This window comes from Sesamum indicum, linkage group LG6, assembly GCF_026168435.1.
Source record: "Sesamum indicum cultivar Baizhima isolate 11 linkage group LG6, ASM2616843v1, whole genome shotgun sequence".
Classification (NCBI taxonomy): domain Eukaryota; kingdom Viridiplantae; phylum Streptophyta; class Magnoliopsida; order Lamiales; family Pedaliaceae; genus Sesamum; species Sesamum indicum.
In genome coordinates, this window is record NC_142662.1 from 10,247,694 (window position 1) to 10,275,205 (window position 27,512).

General features: G+C 33.7%; 2 protein-coding genes across 2 annotated transcripts; both read right to left on the reverse strand.

Annotated features, from left to right (window-relative positions):
- Positions 1–517: 517 nt before the first annotated feature.
- On the reverse strand, positions 518–4,967 carry LOC148787734 (uncharacterized). The gene is made up of 2 exons (XM_088881762.1): positions 1,793–4,967; positions 518–1,632 (listed from the first exon to the last, which is right to left on the reverse strand). Exon 1 carries the CDS (start codon positions 2,249–2,251, stop codon positions 1,802–1,804), a length of 450 nt encoding a protein of 149 aa, XP_088737888.1. The 5' UTR covers positions 2,252–4,967; the 3' UTR covers positions 518–1,632; positions 1,793–1,801.
- Positions 4,968–5,215: 248 nt separating this feature from the next.
- On the reverse strand, positions 5,216–7,888 carry LOC105179302 (uncharacterized). Its single transcript, XM_088881761.1, has 2 exons — positions 7,470–7,888; positions 5,216–7,117 (listed from the first exon to the last, which is right to left on the reverse strand). The coding sequence occupies exons 1-2, from the start codon at positions 7,630–7,632 to the stop codon at positions 5,553–5,555; spliced, it is 1,728 nt and encodes a 575-aa protein (XP_088737887.1). The 5' UTR covers positions 7,633–7,888; the 3' UTR covers positions 5,216–5,552.
- Between the last annotated feature and the right edge of the window lie 19,624 nt (positions 7,889–27,512).

Genomic DNA, 27,512 nt, shown 5'->3' on the forward strand with positions numbered 1-27,512 from the left:
GAGAGCGTAAGGTAGTTATCAAATCGAAACATACCTCCAAACTGCCTCTGACAGTCCCCAGAAATCACCGAGGGCGAATGATCAAACATACGGGGGGTGAGGCATGTATATGACAACTCGGATATCTCAACATCCAAATATTATTCGTGAGGATCCTATCCAGCCGCTTCCAAAGGTTGTGCGGGCTAGCACTGTAGTAAGCCAAGTAAACCATTCACCCTGCATAGGCAATGGTAAAAGTTCACTATTCTGAATACAGGAATTAAATTCCTCCATCGCTATCCTTATATCGCCCGACGTACCACAAACTTCACTAAGATCTCTAACTGCATTGAAATTCCCTCCAACCATCCATGGGATATCAACACAATTTAGCGCTAGAGCCTCCAAGGTACCCTAAAAATCCCTCCTAGCAGCTACCTCATTAGCACCATAAATAATAGTAATGATAATAGGATTATGCGAGGCTCTAAATGTAATACGAGCATGGATAAATTAAAATCCCAACGATAGCACATTAACATTAATAGAGTTATCATCCCATGCCAACCAAATACGGTTACCAACAGTTGCATAATCCACAAACCATTTTCACTAGGGCATTAAGAAAGACTGAATACGAGCAACATTATTCAACTGAACACGAGTTTCAATAAGACCAAATAACTGTAACCTGAACTCCGCAACTAGATCTCTGACAGCTAGTTAGTGGTCCCGCTTGTTCAGCCACGAACATTCCATATGCCAACATTCAACATGGTTCAAGGCACAAGGGGCTGTGTGCTTTAGGACCCCCAAGAACTTCATCTGCTTCATCAATCAATTGCAAAACATCAAAAGCATTATAGGTAACAATGGTCTTACCCTTTCCACTCAACTCAGCCTCGTTTCCTTCGTTAGTATGTCTCGATTTTCAACTTGCTCGCTATAAGCTAACTGGTTAGTCCCCTTCTCACAACCATCTCGAGCAGGACCCAATTTGCGTACATAGACAGTCACCGGAGGCTTGTTAGATTGGACCACTTTCTTCACCCCACACTCTTTTGCACTATGACCTAACGTCATACAATTGGTACACTTTAGCGGCAACCACTCATACTCAATGTCGATCTTACAGGTCGATTCTCCTCCATCTTCATCAGGACTCATCATGATAATATGTTTTGACAGTTTAGAGCTGATATCAAGCATCACACACACACGAGCGAAATCCAGTCTCGTGCATGCTCTCGTAATGGCGTCCGGATACAACGGTTTCCCCACACCACTAGCCACCGTGCTAAACCCTTCTTCCGTCCATAGTTCCATTGGAAGGTGACGTAACCGGATCCAAACAGGAACTTGCTTATGCTTGAGCTTTCTCATCACCATACTTGGTTCCCACTTTTGCAGGACAATAGGTGTACTGGAACAACCACGGTCCCCCTTCAATAACCTCTTCCATGTCAATAATCGTTTTGAATTGGAAGAAAAAGAACTCATTTGCAGTCGCATTGACCTCACGCAAAGCTGGCTATACAGATTCGGCGTACTCCTTCAAGTAATGAAAGTAAGGCCATTTCTCAAGAAAATATCTCACAGCCATAGATCTCCATCGTCGAGAACCCTTCTGAATGGAATCCAATGTCGGACCTGCAATGATCTCACCATTTTGTACCATCGGAGCAATATACGATAAAGTTTTTCAGGAGGAATTATTAAAAACATCAGCTATTTAATCATCCACAACAGGCTCAGGACATGCATGCAACGGAACATTGCCAATAAATAACTCGGTGGGACCAAATTGTACCTTAGGGGCTTATTTGTATGCCATCTCATGAACTTTATCCACATCATGCACCCGTTTCTCCAACTGGGCAGCAGCATTTATCGCATTGTTCGAACCCACGCAGTCCACCTCATCCTTCCCACTACTCGCCATGTCAGCCTCCACGTCACCACTTACGTGTGCCACCTCAGCACACTCATCCACATGAAATTCAACCTGATTATCATCGTCAACGCACCGCCTTCGCTGATCGGACAAATTGAACAGTAACCTGGCCGCCGGCCCATCTATACGGCCCTTCGTCGGAACAGTCTGAAAGCAACCAGCCGGAACCTGCTGCTTGTCGCCGTACTCTGCTGCAACAACATCTTTCGCATGTTCAGGCACTGCAACCCTCTTTTCCGGCAGGATATGTATTTCTCCCGTGCGTTTTCCGGTCATAGACATTGGCACTAGCGTTTTCCATGGCTGCTGACGCATAACCGGCGCCACCACCTCCTGTCTCGACCCACATCACCCAAATTTAGCTTCCCACCACACCTGCAATTTTTTCAGTGCATCCATGGACGCATAGTCACCATCGACCACTTTGTTCGCCAGATTCAAGAACTCCTCAATATTGAATTTAGCCAGCGACTGGTTTGCATCACTTTCTCCATTGTCATCGCTAGGGTTCGCTTGGCCAAACCCTAGATACGATATATCCCCCCACATCATCAAGACTTCTCTTTTATCCATAGGAATCCGACCTCCATCCCCAATATTGCTAAAGCAATTGTCTGTGACCGGATAGGAGCCAATTTCCGTCATCTTCCTCCCCAGCGCCGCGTCTCCCATGCAAAACCCTAATTTCGAAATTCAAAACCCTCGACTTCTTGGATTTTCAAACACGGAATCTTCTGCTATAGCAATTAATTTGGACTCGCGGCCTGACTGAAACAGCACAGCAATTCAAAATCAAACACCACTGCCCCAACTTGTGATTCTTGCTGTTACTTTTTAATTATTTTATAATTATAATTTTTCCCTACTCAACTCACTACTCCATTTTTCTCTCTCACGTTCTCCATATTTTTGCCCTTACAAACTTCTATAATTTTAATGAACCCTATTACAACTATTTTTCCTCTCCCACATTCTCCATATTTATTTTTTATAACGATCTTTCATCTTTCTAAAAAATTTATAATTATAATTTATTTTGTCTCTCTTACTTTACCCCACAATTTATTTTTCTACATATTTCTTTCCTTTTCATCACCTCACTACGTTTTTGAGTTGTTTATTATTATTTTTTTTTGTTCTATCTCACACTATAATTGTTATATACTCGTAAGAATCACGTGCACCTACAAATAGTTTTACTTTAAAAAAAGGGGATTGGTGATTGAAAGAATATTAAGTTAATTACTTAGAAATATGAAGAACAAGGTAGATTGGAAGGTGTTGGCTATATCGACAAAAGAGGAGCTGAAACAAGAAAGCTTGGAGAAGGATAGTTTGTAGTTTATTGCGTACTTTTTCTCTACACATATCATCTTCCTACAAGCCTAGCTGTAGTAGATGGTGGAAGGTTCTTGATCATACATTTGTGATTGTAATTGATAACTTGCTCAACAAATCATAACTATCTAGAAGATTTCTAAAAATTATCTAAAATATTTTTAGGTTTCTTTAAATATCTAAAATATTACTAAAAATCACATTAATTTTAATACTACCTCTTAATGTGTTTATGTGACATCCATATAATTTGATACCTAATTGAGACACTAATAATAATTATTAAAAAAATTTAATCATCGAGAACTATAAATTAAAATAATAATATATTAAAACTTGAATGGAGCAAATTGAAACTCATTAAAACTCGGACCACATGCATTTGACACACATGTTCGCCGCATTTGGTGGCATTAAAGTACCACATTTGAAACATAAACCACTACCAATCATCTGTCGCACAGTAAAACATACACATGTCTTGTGCCATAGCTACATAATTAAAAAATAAAATAAAATAAAATAATTAAGGAGAATATTATGTAAAAGACACAGATATAACATCTTTGCATCGCATAATTTATAAGAAAAACCCTCATAGCTAAGTACAACATGACAACTACAGAAAATAACATCTACACTGGCAAAAATAACAATTGCGTAAAGATTACGTTCAAATCAAGGACTCAAATGCGACCTTAATAACAAGTCATTTTTATTGTCATCAACAATTCTATTCTATAATACCAATCTAGATCAGTTCACTCGCATAACTTTTCTTGCTCCGTCATTGAACTCAAAATAGCAAAACAACTTGGTACTCCCATTACTAAAAATCCAAAAGAATTATTAAAGAATCTGTTCAGTAAGAAACTTATTGGAGTTACACGTTTGATCTGTACCACACAACCATTAAAAGAATCAAGCAATGATTAACCATCAGCAGCCCACTCCAACTATAATAACAAAATTAATACCTATTTCCCCAACAGAAAACTTACCCAAACATATCACTCAATTACAAACAAACAAACCACTAGAAAAATAAAAGAAGCCTAATGGAAAAAGAAAAAGGGAAAAAAAAAGGAAATATTACATACAAAATTACGTAATAGAGAATAAAAGTGAAACAAAGGAAGCTACCACAAGAAAAAATCTACTTTTTGCGATTAATTTGATCCCGCAAAATCTTATTCGAATAAAAAAAAATTAAATTTGTTGTGTATCGATACACAAGGTTGGTAACCTTCGGCCCTTAACCACCATTCCTGCATTACAAAAGTTAAATTTGGTCATATCGTGATACATATTTACCATGAATTTTGCCCCCACGTCCGTTTCCTTTTTTCATTTTCCTTGTATCTTTTTTTAAATTTGAACTACAATCCAAAGGAATTGAGCTGCACATATATAAATATTAGTAGATGTTTGATGATTTAGATTGGTCGATTGTAAATCAAAAAAATAAAGAGAGGTTAATAAGTGCTCAAGCATCACTTAATTCTTTTTTCCAATTAAACAAAATAGTAGTACAATTTGGTCCCTTCGATTATACTCATCGCACATGAACATGTGCAGCATGACCCATTTGCATATTCCATGCAACGAGACATATTGCAAAAATTCAGAGTCTCTATAATAGCAGACACTACAAAATGGCAATCATAATCATTACACATATACATGCACCAACCCATGAAAAATCTTGCCTAAAATGTATGATGCAACCGATACCGCCCATTTAGCTACATCAATAATTCTCAAATACCAAGGAAATAGCTCACTTCAAATTTTGAATCAAAGTATTGGATTATTTAATGTTAACCACAGATGATTGTGAATGAAGTTCCTCCATAGATATGGATAACAAAATTCAGCGGCAGCTACAAAAGTCATACATGTAAGGAAAGGAAAGAGGAACTCTAAGTGGGGGCTACCAAAAACATTAAAGCTCAGATTTCTATTACAAGAATCTCCAGAAAAATAAATATATGAGGCAGAAGTTGGGTATAACTTCCCATGAGAACATATCAACAGAATTTCAACACCTCCCTTGAATTTGAACACAGAAAGAAACAAAGGTAAATCTGGAGCAGCTCTTTTACCACTTCCTTGAATTTAACCTATAACTATGAAAGTAAAATGAAGCCAAGAAACAATTTTAAGGTTTCTAATTCATGCTTCACAAATCTTCTTACCAATAATATCAGGAGTGATTTTGATTTGAGAGAAGTCTATCCTAAACAAAGCATCAAGAAACATTAAACCATACAGCTTATCAAAAAATGCTTACCGCGCCCTTCATACTATCATTATCACCATCACCATCTTCTTCCTCATCACTTAAATCAAGATCTGCAAGCAACTCGTCTAATGGAACAGAAGGAACATCCTCACCATCAGTCATAGAAGCCATTTCTGATGGCTGGTATTCTTTGTTGCGGTAAAGGGACAGATTAAATCTTAAATCAGGGTTCTCCTCCAAATCTCTCAAGAACTGTTCATACTCTGAATTCATCTTCTCCTCATTATCTTTACCTCTGGCGGTATTATCAATCTCCATATTGAGAGACTTAAGCTTCCAGGAACGAGGTTTTCCCCGCCTCTTTTGGCGCTTCTCTTCATAGCTCTTTTTAATAAGTATCACATCTGGGAGCACAAGACCTTTGTACTTGTCCAATTCGATATCATTATTGTTGGCACCATATAAGTCATAACCAAGAGCATAATCGCCGGGATTCAAAATATGTCCCAAGTGTGTCCTCACATTAAAAATCGTGTCATTCTTTCCAAAATCAGATAAACGAGCTACTTGGGCATCAGCTAAAACATACTTTAAGCCACCAACATTGACTTCAGAAGAAACAGGCTCCACATCCAATACTATGTATTCAACCAGCTGCTTACTCGACAATAAGGCCTTAAATGATGATCTCCAATATTGCTCAGCATCCAGGAAGCTTTGCCTAAGGGTGAATGGATCTAATAGAGCTATGCTGTTGGTCACTTTGTTGCATATTACAAGTGGTCCGAAGTTTCCCAAGCTGACAGCAAGTTTAGGTGGAAGACAAATCAAATCCTCACGACAAATAGGGCTGATTTCAACCGAGAAAGTATACTGATAATTGTAATTATTGCTCTTTGGATCATGAGACACAAGTTGTTTGTCATTACGACTCCTAATTGGAGTTACTTTGCCCAAGAACTCAACAAACTTTACACCATGACTCCGATTACTGAAGAAGAAATCAACGCCTTCGTCCATCTGCTTAATCCTGATGGCATATTTAGCAGCATCATGTTTAAGAATTAGCTGCTCAAGATAGAAGAAAGTGCGTCTGTGAGAAACATGCTGCCGCAGTTGCACTGCAGCAACCCACTGATCAGGATTCGCTTGGACCCTCGAGCAAGACTCACACATCTGATCTTGCACAACATATTCAACAGTGTAAGCTTGTTCAAGTATTGCTCCATTGAGAACCTCTTTCTGGACCCTCAACTTGACTTTAATCCTCTTGGAGTGAGGTTCAGTCCAAATGAACTCTGCATGTATCAAACGAACCTTGTTCAAGTTCTTCAACCTCTTCACACAGAAGGTCAGTAGCTCTTTCGATTCCAGCTGAGCTTTGATCCAAGTCCTTGGTGGTTGCAAGTAAGTGTCACATTCAGGGCAATGGATGATAATAACATGCTTCTGAAGGCCCTCTGTTATGTCTACTTCAGACCGCAGGCATTTGGCACACATGTTCGCCGCATTTGGTTGCATTAAAATACCACATTTGCAGCATAAAACACTACCAATCGTCTGTGGCACAGTAAACATACCCATGTCTTGCGCCATAGCTACATAATTGGAAAAAAGAATAAGATAAATAATTAAGGGGATTGCATTGCATAATTTATAACAAAAAACCCTCATAGCTAAGTATCACATGACAACTGCAGATAATAACATCTAAACCGGCAAAAATAACTATTTTTCTTTTGTTTGATAAACTAGATTTGATGAGATTAGGGCAGACCTCTAGATGTTAGTGCAAATAAAAATAGCGAATGTTGCACAAAGATAGCAACAATTGTTCCTACGCCCTCATATGCCATACGAAAAATAAAAATCACCAATTTAACACAATTCATATAGTCTTTGGCTCAAAAAATCACAAGTAATAAACAATCTGACTGTAACACAGCTTACGTCCGTCAGGCATAATACGAGTTGATGGCAATTCCTTGAGCCGCTGCGCCGTGGCGGCGCTCCGTCCATTATTGGATTTAGTTATGCCGCCATCTCTGTTAACATCCAACGAGTGCTCCGGCTTCCCCGAAACGTTCACCGACCCCTCTTTCTTCTTCGCCATTTTCCCCAACCAACTCCACCAAGAAGGCGTAGCCGACGCGGGGAATAGAAAAGGGGTGATATGGGGGTCAGTAGGCTGGATATTCCCTAGGATTTCAATAGGTCGGTGCCAACAAACGGAAAAAAGAATGGCGACCTCCAGAGGTGGTGGCGCTTCTGAGAAGGAACTGGAGGAATTAGGTTCTAGTGAACTGGAGTTCTTACCGTGGGTTGTTTCACTAATTCAGTATTGAAGTTTTGTGGCTTGTTGGTTCTCTGGCTACGTTAGTTTTTGTTGACAACGAATTGGGCCTCTGGTGCCATATAAGATGCTTAGTACGCAGCACTAGTGGATGTTAGCCAGATTATAAAGATTTGGGACCTTAAGCCCAATTGGATCTTTAGAAAAAGTATCTAGAATTTGTAAATTGGATGGATCGATTCCCCCTTTTTCCCATTGATTCTGTCTCTAACAAGGGCCCAAACACCCTTGATCTCCTGATTTAATGAAGTGCTACTTTATGAATAAAAAAACAAAGTCCATGACTCGACACCATGGGGTTCAACGTTCAAGTGTTTAAGTCAAAATTAATAATCTGAACTTAAATTTTTATTATATTTATTAATTAAATAAAAAATGTAATAAAGATAGTTATTTATGCAAAAAGTAAGTAAATAAAGGTGTTTCGAAAGCTAAGATCAAACACACCCCTTAATATAACCAATGTACTTGCTGCAATATGATTTGAAGTTATTTCTCCTATAATAAAATGATCAAAAACCTTCAATACCCATACTTTAGGACCTTATAAGCATGTTATATGAAAAGTACAAAAAATAAAGCCAGCCACGACATTTAATATAGGATGGACAAATAATTATTTATAATTAATTATAATGAATAATAATAGAACAAAGGCTTAATCCACATTTTTAATCTTAAAAGTTTTTGAGTTTTAGATTTGTCATTTGAATGAAATTCATTGTTGTAACAAAAATTATTCACATTAATCTAATAATTCTAAGTTTTATAAACATAGAAGTGATTAAAAAAAGTTGATGGCTGATAAACTATAGTCTTCACCTTTACTTGTAAATTAAACTTCTTAATTATATTTGTGACAGTGGAAAGATATTCGCTAGGTAACATTTAACTTAAGATATTTTAGTCTAATATTTCACAAATCTTGAAAAGGGACTCTACATAAAATTAAATTAGCGCTCCAACGCTCTAGTCCATAAATGATGATGAAAACAAGAATTAAACTGAAAAAAACGTGATGTAAGGTAAGAATTCAGTGGCACACTATTTTTCAATAATGATTTTATGCTTGTGATATTAAGAAAATATTACTTTTTACTGAGAAGAGAGAGACCTTTTTATAACCCTCGATGATGGAGGCTTATCTCTCCAGATAAGGCCCCCTTGCTCAGAAAAGCTATCCTCATTATTTGTAGGGCAATTACAACAATCCGAACTTCTTCTATAAATATTTATGTTTCCTTTAGGGGTACTTCCCCTTTGAAGTGTTTCAATAAGGTTCATCCACGTGTCATTAAGGTCTTCCTTATGGCTAACTTGACTGCTACATGGAGGGCTTGATGGGCATCCACAATCCGTCTTGGGTTGTCTTAATCCCTTCAAGGCTCCCAAGGTCCTGCTAGCGGGTTGGGACTCCTTCGAAGGTTGATGGTAAAAGCCCCTTTTACTTTTAGGTTGTTGGGGAATTGTCTTTTTCATTGGGTTGTATTTCAAGTTAAATTTAATTTGACCTCCTGTAATATGATACAATATAAAAAAATTCCTCGTGAAAATTTAAATATAAAAGTTCACCATTATGTTATGAACAATGACTCACAATGTCCCTTGGTCAATTTAAATCTATTTTCTTTTAGAGACAACAATTAAAATGTCCCTTCAAGTCAACCTGGTCAACCTAAGCCTATTAAAATATACCTATAATATATCTATAATATATAAAAATTATTTAAAAAAAAAATTATATGAAAAATATATAGAAAAAAATTTATATAGAAAAAATATATCTATTAAAATATACCTATAAAATTATGTATATTCAAAGTTTTTATAGAAAAAAATAATTCTTTAGTCCGTTAAACATGCTTAATATTAATTTTAGTCCAATAATTAACCCATTTTTTTAATAAATTTATTAAGTTTTAAAAGATGAAATTTAGTTATTCAGTGGCCGATTTTTTTTTTTTTGACCGAAAATTGACATGGCATGCCAAGTGGATATTTTTTTTATAATTTTTAATCCTACATGGCTTTAGAAAATGAGTTGGATCACAAGTTGGATAAATGATATTATAATAATTATTATAATTTATAAGAGTAAAATTATTATTTGAAAAAATAATAATCAAACCCTACCCCAGCCCATAGCCCGACTGGCTTCCCCTTCCTCCACCCATCAGACCCTAGGACTGCCCTAACCCTTGCCCTACCCCTCCAACCCCTCCCCACAGCCCCCGTCTGGGCGACGTCGTTGCCCTGGCTATTGGGTGACTGTCGTGCCTAGGAGTGAGGAAGGCCACGACGGCTTTTTTTCTTAAATCAATTTAATTAAAAGAAAATATTGTATTAAAAATATTAATATAATTATATATTTACGTATAAAATAATATTTATATATTATTTTAAGATTTATTGAATTATATATTATATAATATATCTATTAATATATATATATATAAGTATATATATATATATATATATGAATGAAGTGTTTTTACCCCAATTTCTCAATTGTGACCAAATATAAATTTTCTATAATTTTGAATTTTTATTAATTATAAAAATTCTCTATTTGGTAAGTAGGCATTAATAGCATAAGTCATAATTTTCAATCCATTTGACATATTTAATATGTGATGTTGATAATATTTATTCTAATATAATATATATAGATATAGATATAAATTCCAATACCCCGCATATATATTTTTAGTGCACATTATATATCGATTTTATTTTATAATTTAATTAAACTTTTACGCTGCATTCTAATTATTTTTCTTTAATGCGAAGAGATCTTCACTTCATTTGCTTATTTGAATTAAAAAATATAGCTAATTAACTTTATTTATATTTACTAACATTATTTAATTTTAATTCATACTTTTGAAATGAACTTTTCAGAAATTATTATTTTCAAACATTACATAAATATATATTTTTCAAAATTCTAGAAAATATGTAAAATTTTCAGAAATTACAGCAAAATGCACAAAAATTATCTTTTATTATTTTTTGAAATTTATATTTTTGATATAATCATCTTTATTCTATCTCAACACATATTTATAAAACTGAAATAATTTTTTAAATTGGGCATATCTATTATTATTTATATTTGACCGCAATAGTTTGACAAAATTTCTAGAATTAATCGTACAAATTGTTCTATTATTATATAGATTTGTCCTCAATTGGTCAAATTGGATCAAAAATCTAATCAATTGGTTTAATTTTAACAAGAATTAATTTATTTAAAAATATCAGTTAACAAAGGAACTAAATACATAAAATTTTGATTGTCAGTTAATTTAAACTGTGGATTGCTTTTCAATCTTAATATTACTTTTAAATATATTATACTAATTTTCTAATGTACCTATAACAATTCTTTAATAATCTTTCACTTAACTTATGTAAAAATAATTATAAAATATTATTTTAATTGTAATTAAATTGCACGGGCAACACACTAGTTATACATATATTTAATTTTGACTCTTTTCCAATTTTTATAGAATTTTGATTTTTATTATAATAAATATTCCTATTGGTTGGTTTAAAATTGGTAAGGTAATAAGTGTTTTTTAAAATACAAAATTTTAATTAATTTAGACCATCAATGTTATTGTTTATTATTTATATTACCATATTTAATTTACTTAATCATTCTACGTTTTGCAATGGAAATCAGCAAGTTTTAGCATGCCTTAAAATTAGCAATTAATGTTTTAATCTTGCATACTTTTCATACAAATATACTACATACACAATCATATAATTATATGATTTTAGATTCATATAATTTTACATCAACGTTAACTGCCTTAAAATTAGCCATCACTATTTTAACATTGCAAATTTTCCATAAAAATATACCATATTTTAATTATTCATTCTATATTAATTATTGATTATAATATTAGTTACTATGTTGCAATCAGTAAGTCCATTAGTTAATTTTAGCAGAAATTCTGTTTTTTTTACAAAGTTCAGTTACCAAATTAAATTTATATAATTTTGCAAAATTTGCATGAAAAAATCTAATTGATTGATTTAAGTTTAGTAGAAATGATAATGTTTTTTAAGGGAATGTTTTTTTTTGGTCCATTAACTTTGTTTGCGATTACTTTTAGTACACTAACTTTCGTTGTTATGACATTTTGACCAATAATTTACAGAAATAAGTCATTAAGCATAGCGGCGAATGGAAATTGGATTTTTTGCTGGAAAATAGTGCACATGCTCTTTAATTTGGGGATTTTTAGTCCCATGTGGCACTATAGTGTTACATGATACTTGAGGTGGCAATTTTTTGGGGGGAAAATGTTAGTTTTCCCTCTCAAAGCCAATTACCAACTAATAAAAAGAGAAAAAATACCATTTCTTCCCCATTTTGCTTTCATCTGTAAAACTTTTCATGGAATTTCTATTTAACTACTGTACATGGAAATCAAATAAATTCTGTAATATCCAAGAACTTGACAAATCATAATTTTCACATAAACATAAACTCTTACCTTGATCCATTACTTGAAATTACTTGCAGATCATCGAGAACTCTTTAAGTGTAGATTATCCTCAAGCCTCTCCTTTCAGTTCTTCTTGATGGTTAGAAGTATATGTTAGACTATGGAATTACATAAGACCTTTTTACTTACAACCATTAGTCCAACCTTTACAATTCTTTATGAAGTAGAGAAGAGGGTATCTGGACCTTTGGTTGTAATCCAATTCAACGCTAACTTAACCATCAAAGTTAGACCTTTCAATTACCACCATAAAATATTCTTAATGTGCACTCTACACTTTATGTCACATGGACCACAATGATTGTAATATAAAATATTCTAACATTCTCCCACTTGGTTCAAGTGACAGTTTGAAGCTTTAGGGAAAAGTGCATTCTGAAATTCAACTGTAATAGAATTGAAACTAATGGATCATGGCGGTCACATGTTACTACAGGAACATGATCCCTTCCATGTACCACAAATCAATTTCAATTCAAAATTTCTTTTGTTTTGAGAAATACCATAAGCTTCAACTTTAATGTCTTGTAAATAAGACTCAACATGTTATCTTACAATGCATGTGTATAACCTTTCTAGATAACAAGATAAATATAATAGAAACAACACTTTAATCGAATTCAGAGTATCATACCATCGTGAGCAACATCATTTTACTGTATGCATATGTTAATAACTTTATGCTAACAAGAACTTTGCTATTATACCCATACTTTCAACATGTCCGGAAAATATCTTAGGTGGTAAACCCTTAGTCAGTAGATCCACTACCATAAGATCTGTATATTAGTGCTCAATTGATACTCGATGTTTCTGCACCTCTTCCTTTACTGAAACGTACTTTAATTCCATGTGTTTTGCACCTTTAGAGTACTTGTCATTCTTTGAGAAGAAGACAACTGCGAAATTATCACAATAAATTCTCAACGACTTGGCTATACTATCAACAATCCCAAGTCCTGAGATAAAGTTCCGCAATCACAATCCATGAACAGTGGCCTCAAAGCATGCCCCAAATTCAGCCTCCATAGTGGAAGTAGCAATGACAGATTATTTTCCACTTTTCCATGATACAGCTCCTTCAGCTAATAGGAACAGTAACCGAATGTTGATTTTCTGGTGTCTACACATCCGGCATAATCTGAATCTGAATATCCAATTACCTCAAGATAATTGGATCTTCTGTACATTAACATGTGGTCCTTGGTTCCTTGTAAACCGAAGGACTTTCTTTGCAGCTTTTCAGTGGTCCATCCCGGAATTACTTTGATATCGACCAAGCATACTAACAACAAAATTGATATCTGGTAGAGTACATGTTTGAACATACATGAGACTCCCAACCAATGATGCATAGGGAAATGATTCCATTTCCTTTCGTTCCAAATCATTTTTAGGACATTGCATTTGATAAATTTGTCCTCTTTCTGTATTGAAACAATCCCTGCGGAACATTTATCCATTTTGAATCTTTATAAGACTTTGTGATATAACCTTTCTGAGACAATCCCAACAGTCCTTACAATCTGTCCCGGAATATTTCTATTCCAATCACACAGGATGCCTTACCCATATCTTTCATTTCAAAGTTCTTAGAAAGAAACTTCTTTACATCATGTAACATACCAGTGTCATTTGTAGCAAGTAAAATGTCATCAACATACAGGACCAAAATAACAATATAGCTCCCACTGAATTTCATATAGATGCATCGGTCAACAATGTTCTCTATAAATCCATAAGATGTAATGGTATTATTAAACTTAAGATACCATTGATGGGAGGCTTGTTTTAGTCCGTATATTGATTTCCTCAACTTACACACCATAGTTTCTTTTTCTGTGGCCAGAAAACCTTCCGGTTGTTCCATATATACTTCCTCCTCTAAGTCACCATTCAGAAAAGCGGCCTTTACATCCATCTGGTGAAGCTCTAAATCGTAATGAGCTATCAGAGCCAAAATAATTCTTAAGGAATCTTTCTTAGAAATTGGAGAGAAAGTTTCCTTATAATCGATACCATCTTTTTGAGTGTAACCTTTAGCAACGAGTCTGGCTTTATACCTTTCAATGTTGCCTTTCGAGTCCCGCTTAGCCTTAAAGACACACTTATAGCCAACTCGTTTGTAACCTTCAGGCAACTCTATCAAGTCCCAGACATTATTGTTACTCATTGACTTTAATTCTTCTTTCATGACATCGATCCACTTTTCAGAATTACTATATTCTATGGCTTGTTGGAATGTGACAGGATCCTTATCAATGCTCAAATCACATTCATGCTCGAGAGAATAAATCACATAATCATCAGAGATAGTTGATCTTCTTTGCCTTTCAGATCGTCGTATCATGGCTTTCTTTTGTGATTCATTTATCTCCGACACACTATTCATTTGTTCATTGTGTATACATTCAAGATATGGGTTAGGAACTTCTATTTCTTGTTCCGTAGTGTCGCGTGACTGTGATGCAACACAGGAACATGAATAACATCATTAGATATAATGGGTGAAGATGCTTCAACCCGTATCTCATTGATGTCAACCTTTTGTAGTTCCTCACTCCCACAAATATGTCCATTCTCAATGAACCGAGCATTGCCTGTCTCAACTATTCGTGTACTATGATTAGGACAATAAAATCTATACCCCTTAGATTTCTCAGGATAGCCAATGAAATAACCACTGGTTGTCCTATCATCAAGCTTCTTTTCATGTGGGTTATATATTCTCACTTCAGCTGGACAACCCCAAATACGGAGATGCCTCAAGCTCGGCTTCCTACCAGTCCACAGTTCATAAGGAGTCTTAGGAACTGCCTTACTAGGAGCCCGATTGAGAAGATATGTAGCAGTCTTTAAAGCATACATCCACAATGAAAGAGGTAAAGAAATATTGCTTAACATACTCCTAACCATGTCCATTAATGTACAATTCCGCCTTTCAGCTACACCATTATGTTGAGGTGTACCAGGCATTGTATACTGTGCACAAATGCCTCGACTTTCAAGGAACTTTGCAAATGGACCAGGATTTTGTCCAGTCTCATTAAACCTTCCATAATACTCACCACCCCTATCAGATTTCACGATTTTCACTTTTCTATCTAGTTGTCTTTCTACCTCATTAATGAACACCTCAAGGATGTCAACTGACTGAGACTTGTCATGCAGCAGATATAAATAACCATAACGTGAGAAATCATCGATAAAAGTGATGAAGTACTTTTCGCTACTCCAAGAAGGAACGTCAAAAGGGCCACGTATATCAGTATGAATGATCTCTAATAGCTGAGTGCTTTTTGTGGCTAGTTTCTTTACTGTATGTGTGGTTTGTTTTTCTTTTATACATTCCACACACGCCTCTAGATTAGTAAAATCCAACTGGTGAAGTATTTCACTTTTCACTAACCTCATGATTCTTTCCTTGGAAATATGACCTAGTCTTTGATGCCACAATGAAGCAGAATTTTCATTATGTGCACTACATGTAATACCAATACTGTGCTTAATGTTAAACAGGAAATCAGAGAACTTTTCATCAAGATTAAAACGATACAATCCATTAAGCAAAGTACCAGAACCACAACAGTACCTTTTCTTTAACAACTTAAATGTACCATGTGTAATCTTAAAACATAAGCAAGTATTATCCCGTACTGAAACAGAAACTAAATTTCTAGCGCACTCAGGTACATAGAGACACTTTTCTAGATCTAAATGACACTCAGTGTCCAATATCAATCTGTACGTCCCTATACCCTTGATGCGTGCCTTCATTTTGTTTCCCATAAACAAGTGTTGTTCAGTTCCGTTTATGGGCTGGATTGAACAGAATCCTTGTGTAACATGAGACACATAAGTAGTAGCACCAGAATCTAACCACTAGGTATTAAAAGGAACTTCAATAAGATTTGATTTGAAACATACAGAAACATAATGTATACCTTTCTTTTAGAACCAAACCTTCTTTTCGGGCAATCTTTCTTTACATGCCCAAGTTTTCTACAGAAGTAACATCTCTGCTCTTTATGGACATGACCCTTATTGACCTTCATTGGGGTCTTTCCTTTACCCTTACCCCTTTTTCTTGGTTTTTCTTTACTGCTGCTAGCACTATCATTAACTGTGAGGTGGACAGAGTGTTCCTTTATTTTCTTCAATCTCCCTTCCTCCTAAATCAACATGGCTTTAAGCTCTTGAAAGTTCCATTTTTCTTTTTATGGTGTTATAATTCACCTGGAACTGGCCAAACTCAGTAGGAAGAGAATTGATAATAAACTGTACTAAGAATGAATCGCTCACATCCATCCCCAGAGCCTTCAACATTGCTGCTAGATTTGACATCTCAATCACATGATCATGAATGCATCACAACTAATTAAACATCTTCGTGGTCAGCTCATTCATGAGGCTCCCAACAATGGACTTATCTGAAATGTTCGATTTGGGAATACTCCTTTAGTTTCAGTCTTAGGCATCGATGGCTTTACTGATTCTGCCATGGTCATCCTCATCAAGTTTAAGCCCAACCAATTAGACTTTTCCCAAGCCTCAAAGTATGACTTTTCGGCTGCCGTGCTGGTATCAGTTATGCTTTGGGCTTTCCTTCAGTAACTACCGCTAAATCCAAATTCATAACACCCAATTGAAAATGAATTTGTTTAGACCATTCAGCGTAGTTAAGCCCGTTATACTTGATAACAGAGTTACTCGATGCGAACATGTTCAGTGATGCTGCAAGACATTAATACATCTCAATACTGTAATGCATTGAGTTTAACTGTACTAGATCCAGACAATCATACACCAAAACTTTAAACACATATTCAAGTTAACCTATGGGTTTTCCTTAAATTCACAGATAACTATAATAATGCCGAATAATTTTCTTTTATGGATAATCAAATAAACATGAATATTATCTTTGGATAAAAAAACATGTCTATTGATTAATCCCTATAATGTCATTGATTATATTGCAATGATCCACCTTTGGGTGACCTCCAAGCAGCATAATCAAAAAACCTAATTGTTCAATCAAAACTTTAATGGCATCCTGAACAATTCGAATAAGTTTAGTTTATATGTTTAATTATCATTTCAACCAGGCCACTTTGGTGACTAACAAGCTAGTGCTTGAATATATACAAACCGTACAATTTGTGTAAACATATCACAAATATAAACTTTACATGTAAAAGCCAAACACATGTATGTGCATAAATTAATATCCATTAAAATGTCAGATATTCATAACATTCATCAAACATTAGAAAATATTATGTCAAAACAAATATGACAATCCTGAAATAATGGGAAAACAACTAACTTCAAATCCTTTTGGCACATACATATATATGATAATAGAAGCAAGCATTTCATGATAAACTGTATCAAATCAGAAACCTATATGCATCAATAATACCTTAAATATTGATTATCAAAGATTAAATCGCAGGGGAATACGATTCATAAACTATGATGGATCAAAATTTTCATTAGAACATTAAGACTTGTTAAATAATCGGGCTCTGATAACACATGTAAAACTTTTTATGGAATTTCCATTTAACTACTGTACATGGAAATCAAATAAATTCTGTAATCTCCAAGAACTTCACAAATCATAATTTTCACATAAACATAAACTCTTACCTTGATCCATTACTTGAAATTACTTGCAGATCACCGAGAACTCTTTAAGTGTAGATTATCCCCTCTAGCCTCTCTTTTCAGTTCTTCTTAATGGTTAGAAGTGTATGTTAGACTATGGAATTACGTAAGATCTTTTTACTTACAACCATTAGTCCAACCTTTATAATTCTTTATGAGGTAGAGGAGAGGGTATCTAGACCCTTGGTTGTAATCCAATTCAATGCTAACTTAACCATCAAAATCAGACCTTTCAATTACCACCATAAAATATCCTTAACGTGCACTCTACACTTTATGTCACATGGACCACAATGATTGTAATATAAAATATTCTAACATCATCCTCATCCCGTCTTCAAAACATGTCTACCATCTTAAGACCAATTTTGTGCTACTGTGGAAAGGGAGCTATGGTTAGGACTTCATGGACTAATGAGAACTCAGATAGAAGGTTCCGTTCTTGTGACGATTACAAGGTTATTCTCTCATTTTTCTCCTTGAAATTTTCATTTTTCTTCTCGATTTTTCTGCATTTTTTAATTGGTTTTCCTCGATTTTTTTTGCAATTTTCTGCCCATTTTTGTCAGTTAAATGTTTCTCATTTTTCTGCAATTTTTTGCCGAGTTTTCTTAGTTAAATGCTTTCATTTTTCTATAAAATTTTGCCCATTTTTCTCAGTTAAATGTTCTCATTTTTATGCAATTTTTTGCCCATTTTTCTCAGTTATTTTTCTGCAAATTTTTCCTCATTTCTTATGTAGACCAAAGGATGTGGATTTTTTTTATTGGAAAGATCCACCAATGTGTGCTCGGGCAAAGGTTGTAATCCCTGAATTGCTAGCAAAATATTCCGGATACGAAGCTAAGATTGAAGAAATGAAGAAGATTGAGCAGGATTTTGCAAAGCTGAAAAGAAAACGTAGAAAATGGAAATTAATTTATGTATTTGTCATTCTTATTTTCTGCTTTAGGTTCTACTTTGTGTAGGATGTGTGTAATTTAAGTTTATTTTAGTAGGGTGTATGTAATTTAAGTGTATTTAAGTAGAATTTGGTATCAAATGCTTTTGGTGAATGTATTTATGAATTGTTTATCAATCTATACTTTTTAAAGTTTGGTGTTGATTAAGGGATGGGAATGGGACTGTAATTGCATTTTCAATTCCTGCCAATTGCATTTTCAATTTCTGCACACATACACAAGTTTCTGCAATTGGAACAAAAATTACACATCAAATTTCTGCATATATACAATTGGGATATGAAATTTCTGCACACATACAATTGCAACATGAAATTTATGCACAATTTCAATATCAAATTTCTGCACACATACAATTAGAACATGAAATTTCTGCACATCAAATTTCTACACAATTAGAACATCAAATTTCTGCACATGAAATTTTTGCACATCTACATTTCCAGTTTCATAACATTTTCCAAACTATACAGTTTCAGTACATTTCTGCCAATACATTTTTGCCAAAAAGAATACAAGTCTCTACCAAAAGATTATTGGTTTTTTGCCAATGCATTACAAGTTTTAGGCATTTTTCTTGCCTTTTTGCAGTTCACTTATGGCATTACTAATATTTGATAAAAGTAACAAATTTTTCCCCCCTTTGACAATAGATGGGGTTGATCCTGGACTCTCTTACTCATCCACTGAATTTCTATCCACTTCAGCATCAACAAAAGAAGCTGGCTCCTTAATTTTCATTCATTTCTGGCACTGTTGAAATTGCTCAAACACACTTGGTGCAGTTGCAGATGGTTTTGGAGCTTTTCTATTATGAAGTTTTGTAGTCACAGGAGCAGTAATTGGGATATGTCCCTATATAGAACCCACACACAACCATTAAAACAACAACACAAGAGCAATAATTTTGGAGATAATGAAGCAAATAGAATCTTACACTTCTTGTTCTCCTATGCAATATAGGTTCTGCTTCTTGCATGATTGCCTTACCCTTTCTTCTAACCTATAAAATTTTACAAAAAATTAAAAAGATTAAAAAAATGACAGAAAATATGCCAAAATAAAACAATTACAGAAAAATGTACCTGCATTTTCTCTGGTTGTCCTGTTGGAGGGACTTGGCTAGAAGCATCAGGGATACACTCATTTGATGCAGTTTTGGTAGCACAACCTCTAGCATTATGTCCTTGGCAGCCACATTTTTCACACTTACAGTGGTTTCCACCCTTATTAGAGTTTAATTCGTCACCACTCCATATCAAATTCGACTCACCTGACAGGTTACCTAAATCCTCATCTTCCATGACCATTCCTGCATCTATGTCCTCCATCCTTGCTTCATTCCTGATCACATTATCTACTAGTTCCTCCTTATCCTCCTGAATTGGACAATCATCATTTTCAACTGCCACATCTTCCTCTTTATATTGATCTTCTTTCATTTTATATTCATACTCACTGTCACTATCATCAAACTCCTCACCCCCTGAAGAAAACTCATTGTCATCTAAGCCAACCACAACTTCATCCCCCTCAGACTCATTACCCTCCTGAGCAACTATCTGCCCATTTATATAGATATCTAGCTCCCTCAAATGCTGAAATTTAACAAATATATCATTCAAGGCTAAAGTTGAAGTTATTTGTTACAGCACTTTCCATTCTTTTATAAAATAAGTCTTATCCCCTCTAATTCCCACATAGTTGCCTAACTCATTCAATGTACCAAGGACCATATATTGTACTCAACATTATCAAATTTATAGGTTTTCCCTCCCATGTATCCTGTTTTTCTCATACTCTCCCATAATGAATACTCATTGTAATGAGCCCACTACTGTTGGTTGGAAAAAAGAAAAACAAAGAAAAAAAAGAACAACAGAAATAACATTGTCAAAAAAAGAACAACAACAAAAATAATACAAAAAATCATAGAAGAAAACACAAACGTGGAGGGACCAACATGCATACCAGCACACAACATTTAATAATAGAAGAAACCACACAATAATTCAACTACAGATAGCTACTACATAGCCCTAGTTTTAATAGAATAACATCTTCAACCATCGCCCGAGTGAGTTTATTTGAAAGGCAGTAGAAATTCCAACACCAAAATATGAGCAGAAGGAGTTGCAGTTTTGCACTTATGAAGAACTAAAAGTCAAAGACACATATGTGGTCCTAAAAAAGAAAGAGGATTTAGAGTCCTAAAAAGTGCATGTGGCTGGAGGTGAGATCCCAGTTATGAACAAATTCCAGAAAAAATATAGGAGGAAATTTACAAGATAATTCGCATCTACGCAAATAACAAATAGAACAAAGCCAAAAATCCAGATAACCTAGTTCTAGCATCCATTACATATGAATTTAAAAGAATTCCTACTCAAGAATGTGAATTATTTCATATCCTCAATGACCACAACATTCAAACTGCTTTTATAGTTTGCAGGACATGCAAAGGACTATACTAATAAATGTATCTTTCCAACATGTACCAACACACAACTTTTAATACATGAAGGGACCACAATCTGCCAACATGCTTTTAATAATAGAAGAAACCACAATATGCCGATATGCTTGTCGAACAAAAATAAATTTAAAAGTACAAAACAAATTAAAAAAATAGTGTTCACATGTGAAAAGACAACACCTGTAACACTAAAAACAAACATCATTCAACACAATTTTTAGTCATGGGTGGTTGACAAAGACAATACACAAAATCTATTTATAATCTAGTAAAAAACTACGCTACTTAGGGATGAAAACTAACCGTAATCGAAAGAGGATCTCCATTGAGGGATGGATCTCTCATCACCACCATTTTAGTAGCAAAAATTTTAGATTTTACACAATAATAGAGTGAAATCGTAAAAGAGGGGAGAGAAATTAAGGCTAAAGAATTTGGGGAGTTCTGCTTCTGTTCGTTCTGTTTTTGAAGAATTTAACTGAGAAGAGTCACGTGCTTTGCACGTGATTTATAATTTAACAAGTTGTACATGTCATTGTGTATGTGGAAATACACGTGACCATACTGGCTGCTTTTTCACCATGGCCTTGCCAAATCAGCCGGACAATTGGCATTATAATCATAATTTGTATTTTATTGACCCATTTCTGTAAATTATTGGTCAAAATGTGATAACAACGAAAGTTAGTGTAGTAAAATTAATCCGGACAAAGTTAATGGGCCAAAATTTTTTTTTCCCTATTTTTTAATTTTAAAAAGTTCAATTGCCAAATTAGATCCTAAAATTTTGCATGAACGTAAGGAAGCCCTTGTTACCATATTTTATAACACCAAAATTAAGGAATAATTAATGGAATCTATTCAAAATTTCATAATATAACAAAAGCAACCTGTTGAAATTGTGGTCTATGACCATTTAAGTAGGCCTAAAGTCTAGCCCCTTCTCAATTGGATGGCTCTTATCTTGCCAAGCTGCTCGGCCCACTAAGCAAAAAACAGCCCATCAACCAGCCCGGTTCATTATCCTCACCCGACCCGAAACATTTTATTTAAAGGTTTCTACCCTAACCCTAACTCTCATTTGCCGCTCTCTCCTCTTCTCTTCTTCTTTGGCAGGGGCCAATTCTTAGTTTTCTCCCCCATTCTCTGGTTCTTCTCCATTTTCAGTTTGCAATGTATTTGGAAGCTCCTTCCACCGCCCAAATCTCCTTATTTCTCTTATATTTTACATTTATAAAATACCTCATTGATTTGAAATTAAATAATAACCAACCTACGAGAAAAATCGAAAGTTTGCTAGATTTTTGTGATATTTTTTCTTAGTGGCTGAAATTGCTGCTTTGTGAATATCACCTTGGTGGGAATATTGAGCAACCGTGAGTTGGTTGCTGACCTTTTATGGCCGCGAGCTTGCCACTCTGGATCTCGGCTCTCTAAGCCTATTTACCACTTTCTTATATCCTGTTCTTATTTTAGTTGCTTATTCTTGTATTGTTTTTAAATCGATTTGCATATTATAAGGGTTGAAAAACCCAGAATCTCTGTAATAGTTGGTCAGGGTTAAAGTTTTTAGGCTACAGCTGAAGAGATTAACTCCTAACAATGGTATTAGAACCATAAGGTTCTGATTTTTTCGGTGGCGATAATCTCTAAAATCTCTCATTTTATTTTCTGCAAAATATTATACTGCTATTTTTTGTGTGCTTTGAAGAAAATATTTTTCTGCTGCAATTTGAGTATTTATGTCGCTTGGTGAATATTTTCTGTCAATTAATATTGCTATAGTTATGCCGAAAATTTTCTGTCGATATTGCTACATTCTACTGTGAAAATTCCCTGTTGATTAATATTCTGGAATTATTTTTCTTGGTGCGAAATGTTGAATATTATTCTGCTTCTATGATATTATTATGCTTAGTGCATTTTCTGTAAATCCAATACCTAAACTCCCTATCAATAACTCACCTAGCCGAACCCTTTAGGTCGGCGGGTATCTAGTTGAGCTTGGCCTAGGATCCCCTTATTATTTCTGTAATATCTTTTAAATTATTATCTATATTACTCCTGTTATATATATTTTCTATTAAATGTCGGGTTACAATTTGCAACCCTTAGATTGAGAAATCTGATTTTGCAATTTGACAACAAAAAATGAAAAGGATTTTGATTCAACAAAAAGTATTTAAAGTCATTTATGAAAAATATACAGATAAAAAGCTTGAAAATGATGAATTTTCTTATTCCTCTATTATTTTAATTTTTTCTGATATTGTATTAAGAAAGGTAGGTTAGCAAGACTCTACAAAAGACTTATGGAATAAATTAGAAGAGCTTTATATAGAAACCTCATTACTTAGTAAATTATTTCTATTCGAAATTTTTAATCATTATAAGCTAGACTTATCTAAAAAATATAGAAAAAGATATAGATGATTTACTAAATTAATTTAAGACATAAAGCTAACTGGTGATAAGAATATAGATGACTATACCCCTATTAATTTATTAAATGCAATTCCTGAAACTTATAGTGATGTTAAGAAAACAATAAAATATGGTAGATATAATATAAGTTTCGATATAGTAATTAATGGTTTAAAAATAAAAAAAATAAATTTAAAAACTAATAAAAATAATCAGTCTCAAAACGAAGTTAATTTTGTTAGAGGAAGAACTAGAAATCAAAATTCTAATTATAAGTACAGAAGATATGGAAAAAGTAAAAGTAGAAGTAGGAGTAAAAGTAGATCTAAATCTAGAACTAGATAAGAAAAATCTAGAGATGATAAAATTAGAAGATGTTATAATTATGGTGAAAAAGGGCAACTTATAAAAGATTGTAAGAAACCTAAAAGAGATAATAGAAATAATAATAATAAAGAAAGTGCTAACATTCTGACTGATGAAAATAATGGTGAAGTTTATATGCTTTGTAATGAAAAATCATCTATGAAAATAAATGAGTCGGCTTATCGATTCTAGTTATACATTTCACATGAGTCTTTTTATGGAAATCTTTTTACAAATTATAAATCTGGAAATTTGGGCTTTCTATCCATAGTAAATGAAAAATAATGTGAAATTAAAGGTCTTGGTGACATTTGTGTGACCTTTGGAAATGGTTATACGTTAACCTTAAAAGTTGTTCGACATGTCCCTGATTTGTGCCACAATTTAATTTCATGTATTGCACTAGAAGAAGAAGGGTTAGAAGGTAGATGGAGAAAAGGGATAATGAAAATTATAAAAGGTTCTATATCTATTTCTAAAGCTGAAAGAAAGAGAAATTTGTATATTTGCTCTATAAAGTATGAATCTTTTGTTGCTACTGCATCTAAAAATAGTAAAATCAACTTATGGCATAAAAGATTAGGCCACATAAGTGTGAAAGGACTTGAAATGCTGCATAAAAATGGTTTTTTATCTGATAAAATTGAAAAATTAGATTTCTATGATGATTGTGTCTTAGAAAAACAACACAAGGTGCATTTTTCTACATCATCTTACCTAAATCCCTATCTTCATTAAGTATTCTTGATTATGTGTATGCTGATGTGTGGGGACCTGCATATTGCTACTCACGGTGACAATAAATATTTCTTGTCTATTATTGATAATTTCTCAAGAAAAGTCTTTATCTTTTTTTAATGAAATAAAAATCTGAAGCTTTTGAGAAATTTAAAAATTGGAAAACATTAGAGAAAATCAAATAAGCAAGAAGTTAAATGCATTAAGAACTGATAATGGTTTAGAGTTTTGTGATCAACAATTTACTAATATGTCTAATGAATTTGGAATCAAAAGGCATAAAACCACCCCCTATACACCTCAACAAAATGGTGTGGCTGAAAGAATTAATGAGGCTTTATTAAATAAAGTTAAATGCATGCTTATTAGTTTTGACTTGTCAAAATCTTTTTAAGGTGAAGCTCTTAAGGCTGCTGCTTATTTAATAAATAGGTCTTCTTTTGTTCCCTTACAAGGAAAACTTCTTGAATGTTTGTGGTTTGAGAAACCTGCTGATTTTTCTAACTTATGTATTTTTGGATGTTCTGCATTTGCTTTACAACTTGGTGATAAACTTGAATCCCGTTCCCAAAATGTGTTTTTATTGGTTATACAGAAGGTGTTAAAAGTTATAGATTATGCCTAAGAAATCAACATGGCTTTAAACTTATAATATAAGTAGAGAAATAACTTTTAATGAATCAGAAATGCCATGTCTCACTAATACACCTATGGCTTCTAAAGATGTAAATATAGAATCAATCTTTAATAAGGTGGAGGTTCCTTCAGCGGATAACCAACAAGATGAAGAAAATGAAAAAAATCAACAGAATAATGAAAATCTTAATGAACTTAGTCTACAAAACTATCACCTTGCTAGGGATAGACAAAGAAGAGAACGTAGACTTCCCTCTAGACTAAAAAATTTCCATCTTGTTTTAAATGTTGTTGAAAATTTTGAACCAAATACTTACGAAAAAGCATTAAGCTATGTAAATTCAAAAAATTGGGAAAAAGCCATGAATGAAGAAATGAAATCCTTAAATGATAATAAAACATGGGTTCTTGTTCCTAAACCTAATGATTGTACTGTTGCTGACTGTAAATGGGTGTTTAAAATTAAACAAGAAAATAACTTAACACGTTTTAAAGTTAGATTGGTTGTTAAAGGTTTTACTCAAAAAGAAGGTGTAGATTATACTGGAATTTTTTTTCCTATTGTTAAATACACCAGTGTTAGAATTATTCTTGCTGTTGTTGCTCAATTTGATTGGGAATTGAAACTAATGGATGTCAAAATTGTATTTTTGCATGACAATTCAGAAGAAGCTATTTATATGCATCAACTGTTTGGCTTTATAGATAAAATCCTGATCATGTGTGTTTACTTAAAAAATCCTTGTATGGCCTCAAACAATCACCTAGGAAATGGACTAAAAAATTTGATGATTTTATGTAGTCTTTAAATTTTAATAGAAATACTTATGATCATTGCTTGCATTACAAATATGACCAATCTGTTCCTATATTCCTTGTTCTTTATGTAGATGACATCTTAATTGATAATCCTAGTTTAAAATTAATCAAGGATTTGTAAAGTAACTTATGGAAAAAATTTGAAATGAAAAATCTAGGTGATGCTAAAAAAATTCTAGGAATGTCTATAAATAGAAATAGAAATGATTCAACAATTTTCTTAAATCAAAAATCTTATATCAAAGCAGTGTTAGAAAATGTTTTAATGTCAAACTCTAAGCCAACCTGTGTTCCCTTAGTTGCACACTTTCAGTTAACTAAAGAACAAAATCCTAAGTCTGAAATTGATAAAAAGAAAATGAAAAAAGTTCCCTATTCAAATGCAGTTGGTTTGTTATGTTCTTGATGGTTAGTTCTGACATTGCTTATGCTGTAAGTTGCTTAAGTAAGTATATGTCTAATGCTGGTTTACCTCATTAGGATGCTCTTAAGTAGCTATCTAGATACTTGAATGGGTCAATGGTTTATGGCATAACATTTTATAAATGTTATGATTTAAGTTGATTGGATATGTGGACTCTAATTATACTAAAGACAGAGATAATAGAAAATTTACAACTTCATATGCATTTACTTTATGTGGCTCATGCCTAAGTTGGAAATCCCAACTCCAACATTTCGTTGCATTATCTACTACTAAAGCTGAATATATTGCTACTACAGAAGCTTTTAAAGAAACAATTTGGTTAAAAGGAATATTAGATGAAAAAGGTTCCCTAAAAGAAAAAATAACAGTATTTAGTCAATGAGGAATTCAACTTTGTAAAAATCCAGTTTTTCATGATAGAACAAAACATATTGATGTTAGATACCATTTTATAAGGGATATAGTTGGAAAAGAAATAATCAACTTAAAAAAGATATACACTGAGCTAAACGCTGCGGATATAGGGAACCAAATGTTTACCTATAAAAAAATTTAAAACTTGTCTTCAAATCCTAAACTTAGGATAAATT

Excerpts from the sequence above, each read along its gene's own strand:
- LOC148787734 (XM_088881762.1), bottom strand. The coding sequence starts at position 2,251 with ATGCGTCAGCAGCCATGGAAAACGCTAGTGCCAATGTCTATGACCGGA.
- LOC105179302 (XM_088881761.1), bottom strand. The coding sequence starts at position 7,632 with ATGGCGAAGAAGAAAGAGGGGTCGGTGAACGTTTCGGGGAAGCCGGAG. Across the intron at positions 7,118-7,469 it reads TCGTATTATGCCTGACGGAC|CTATGGCGCAAGACATGGGT; the intron begins GTAAGCTGTGTT and ends CCAATTATGTAG.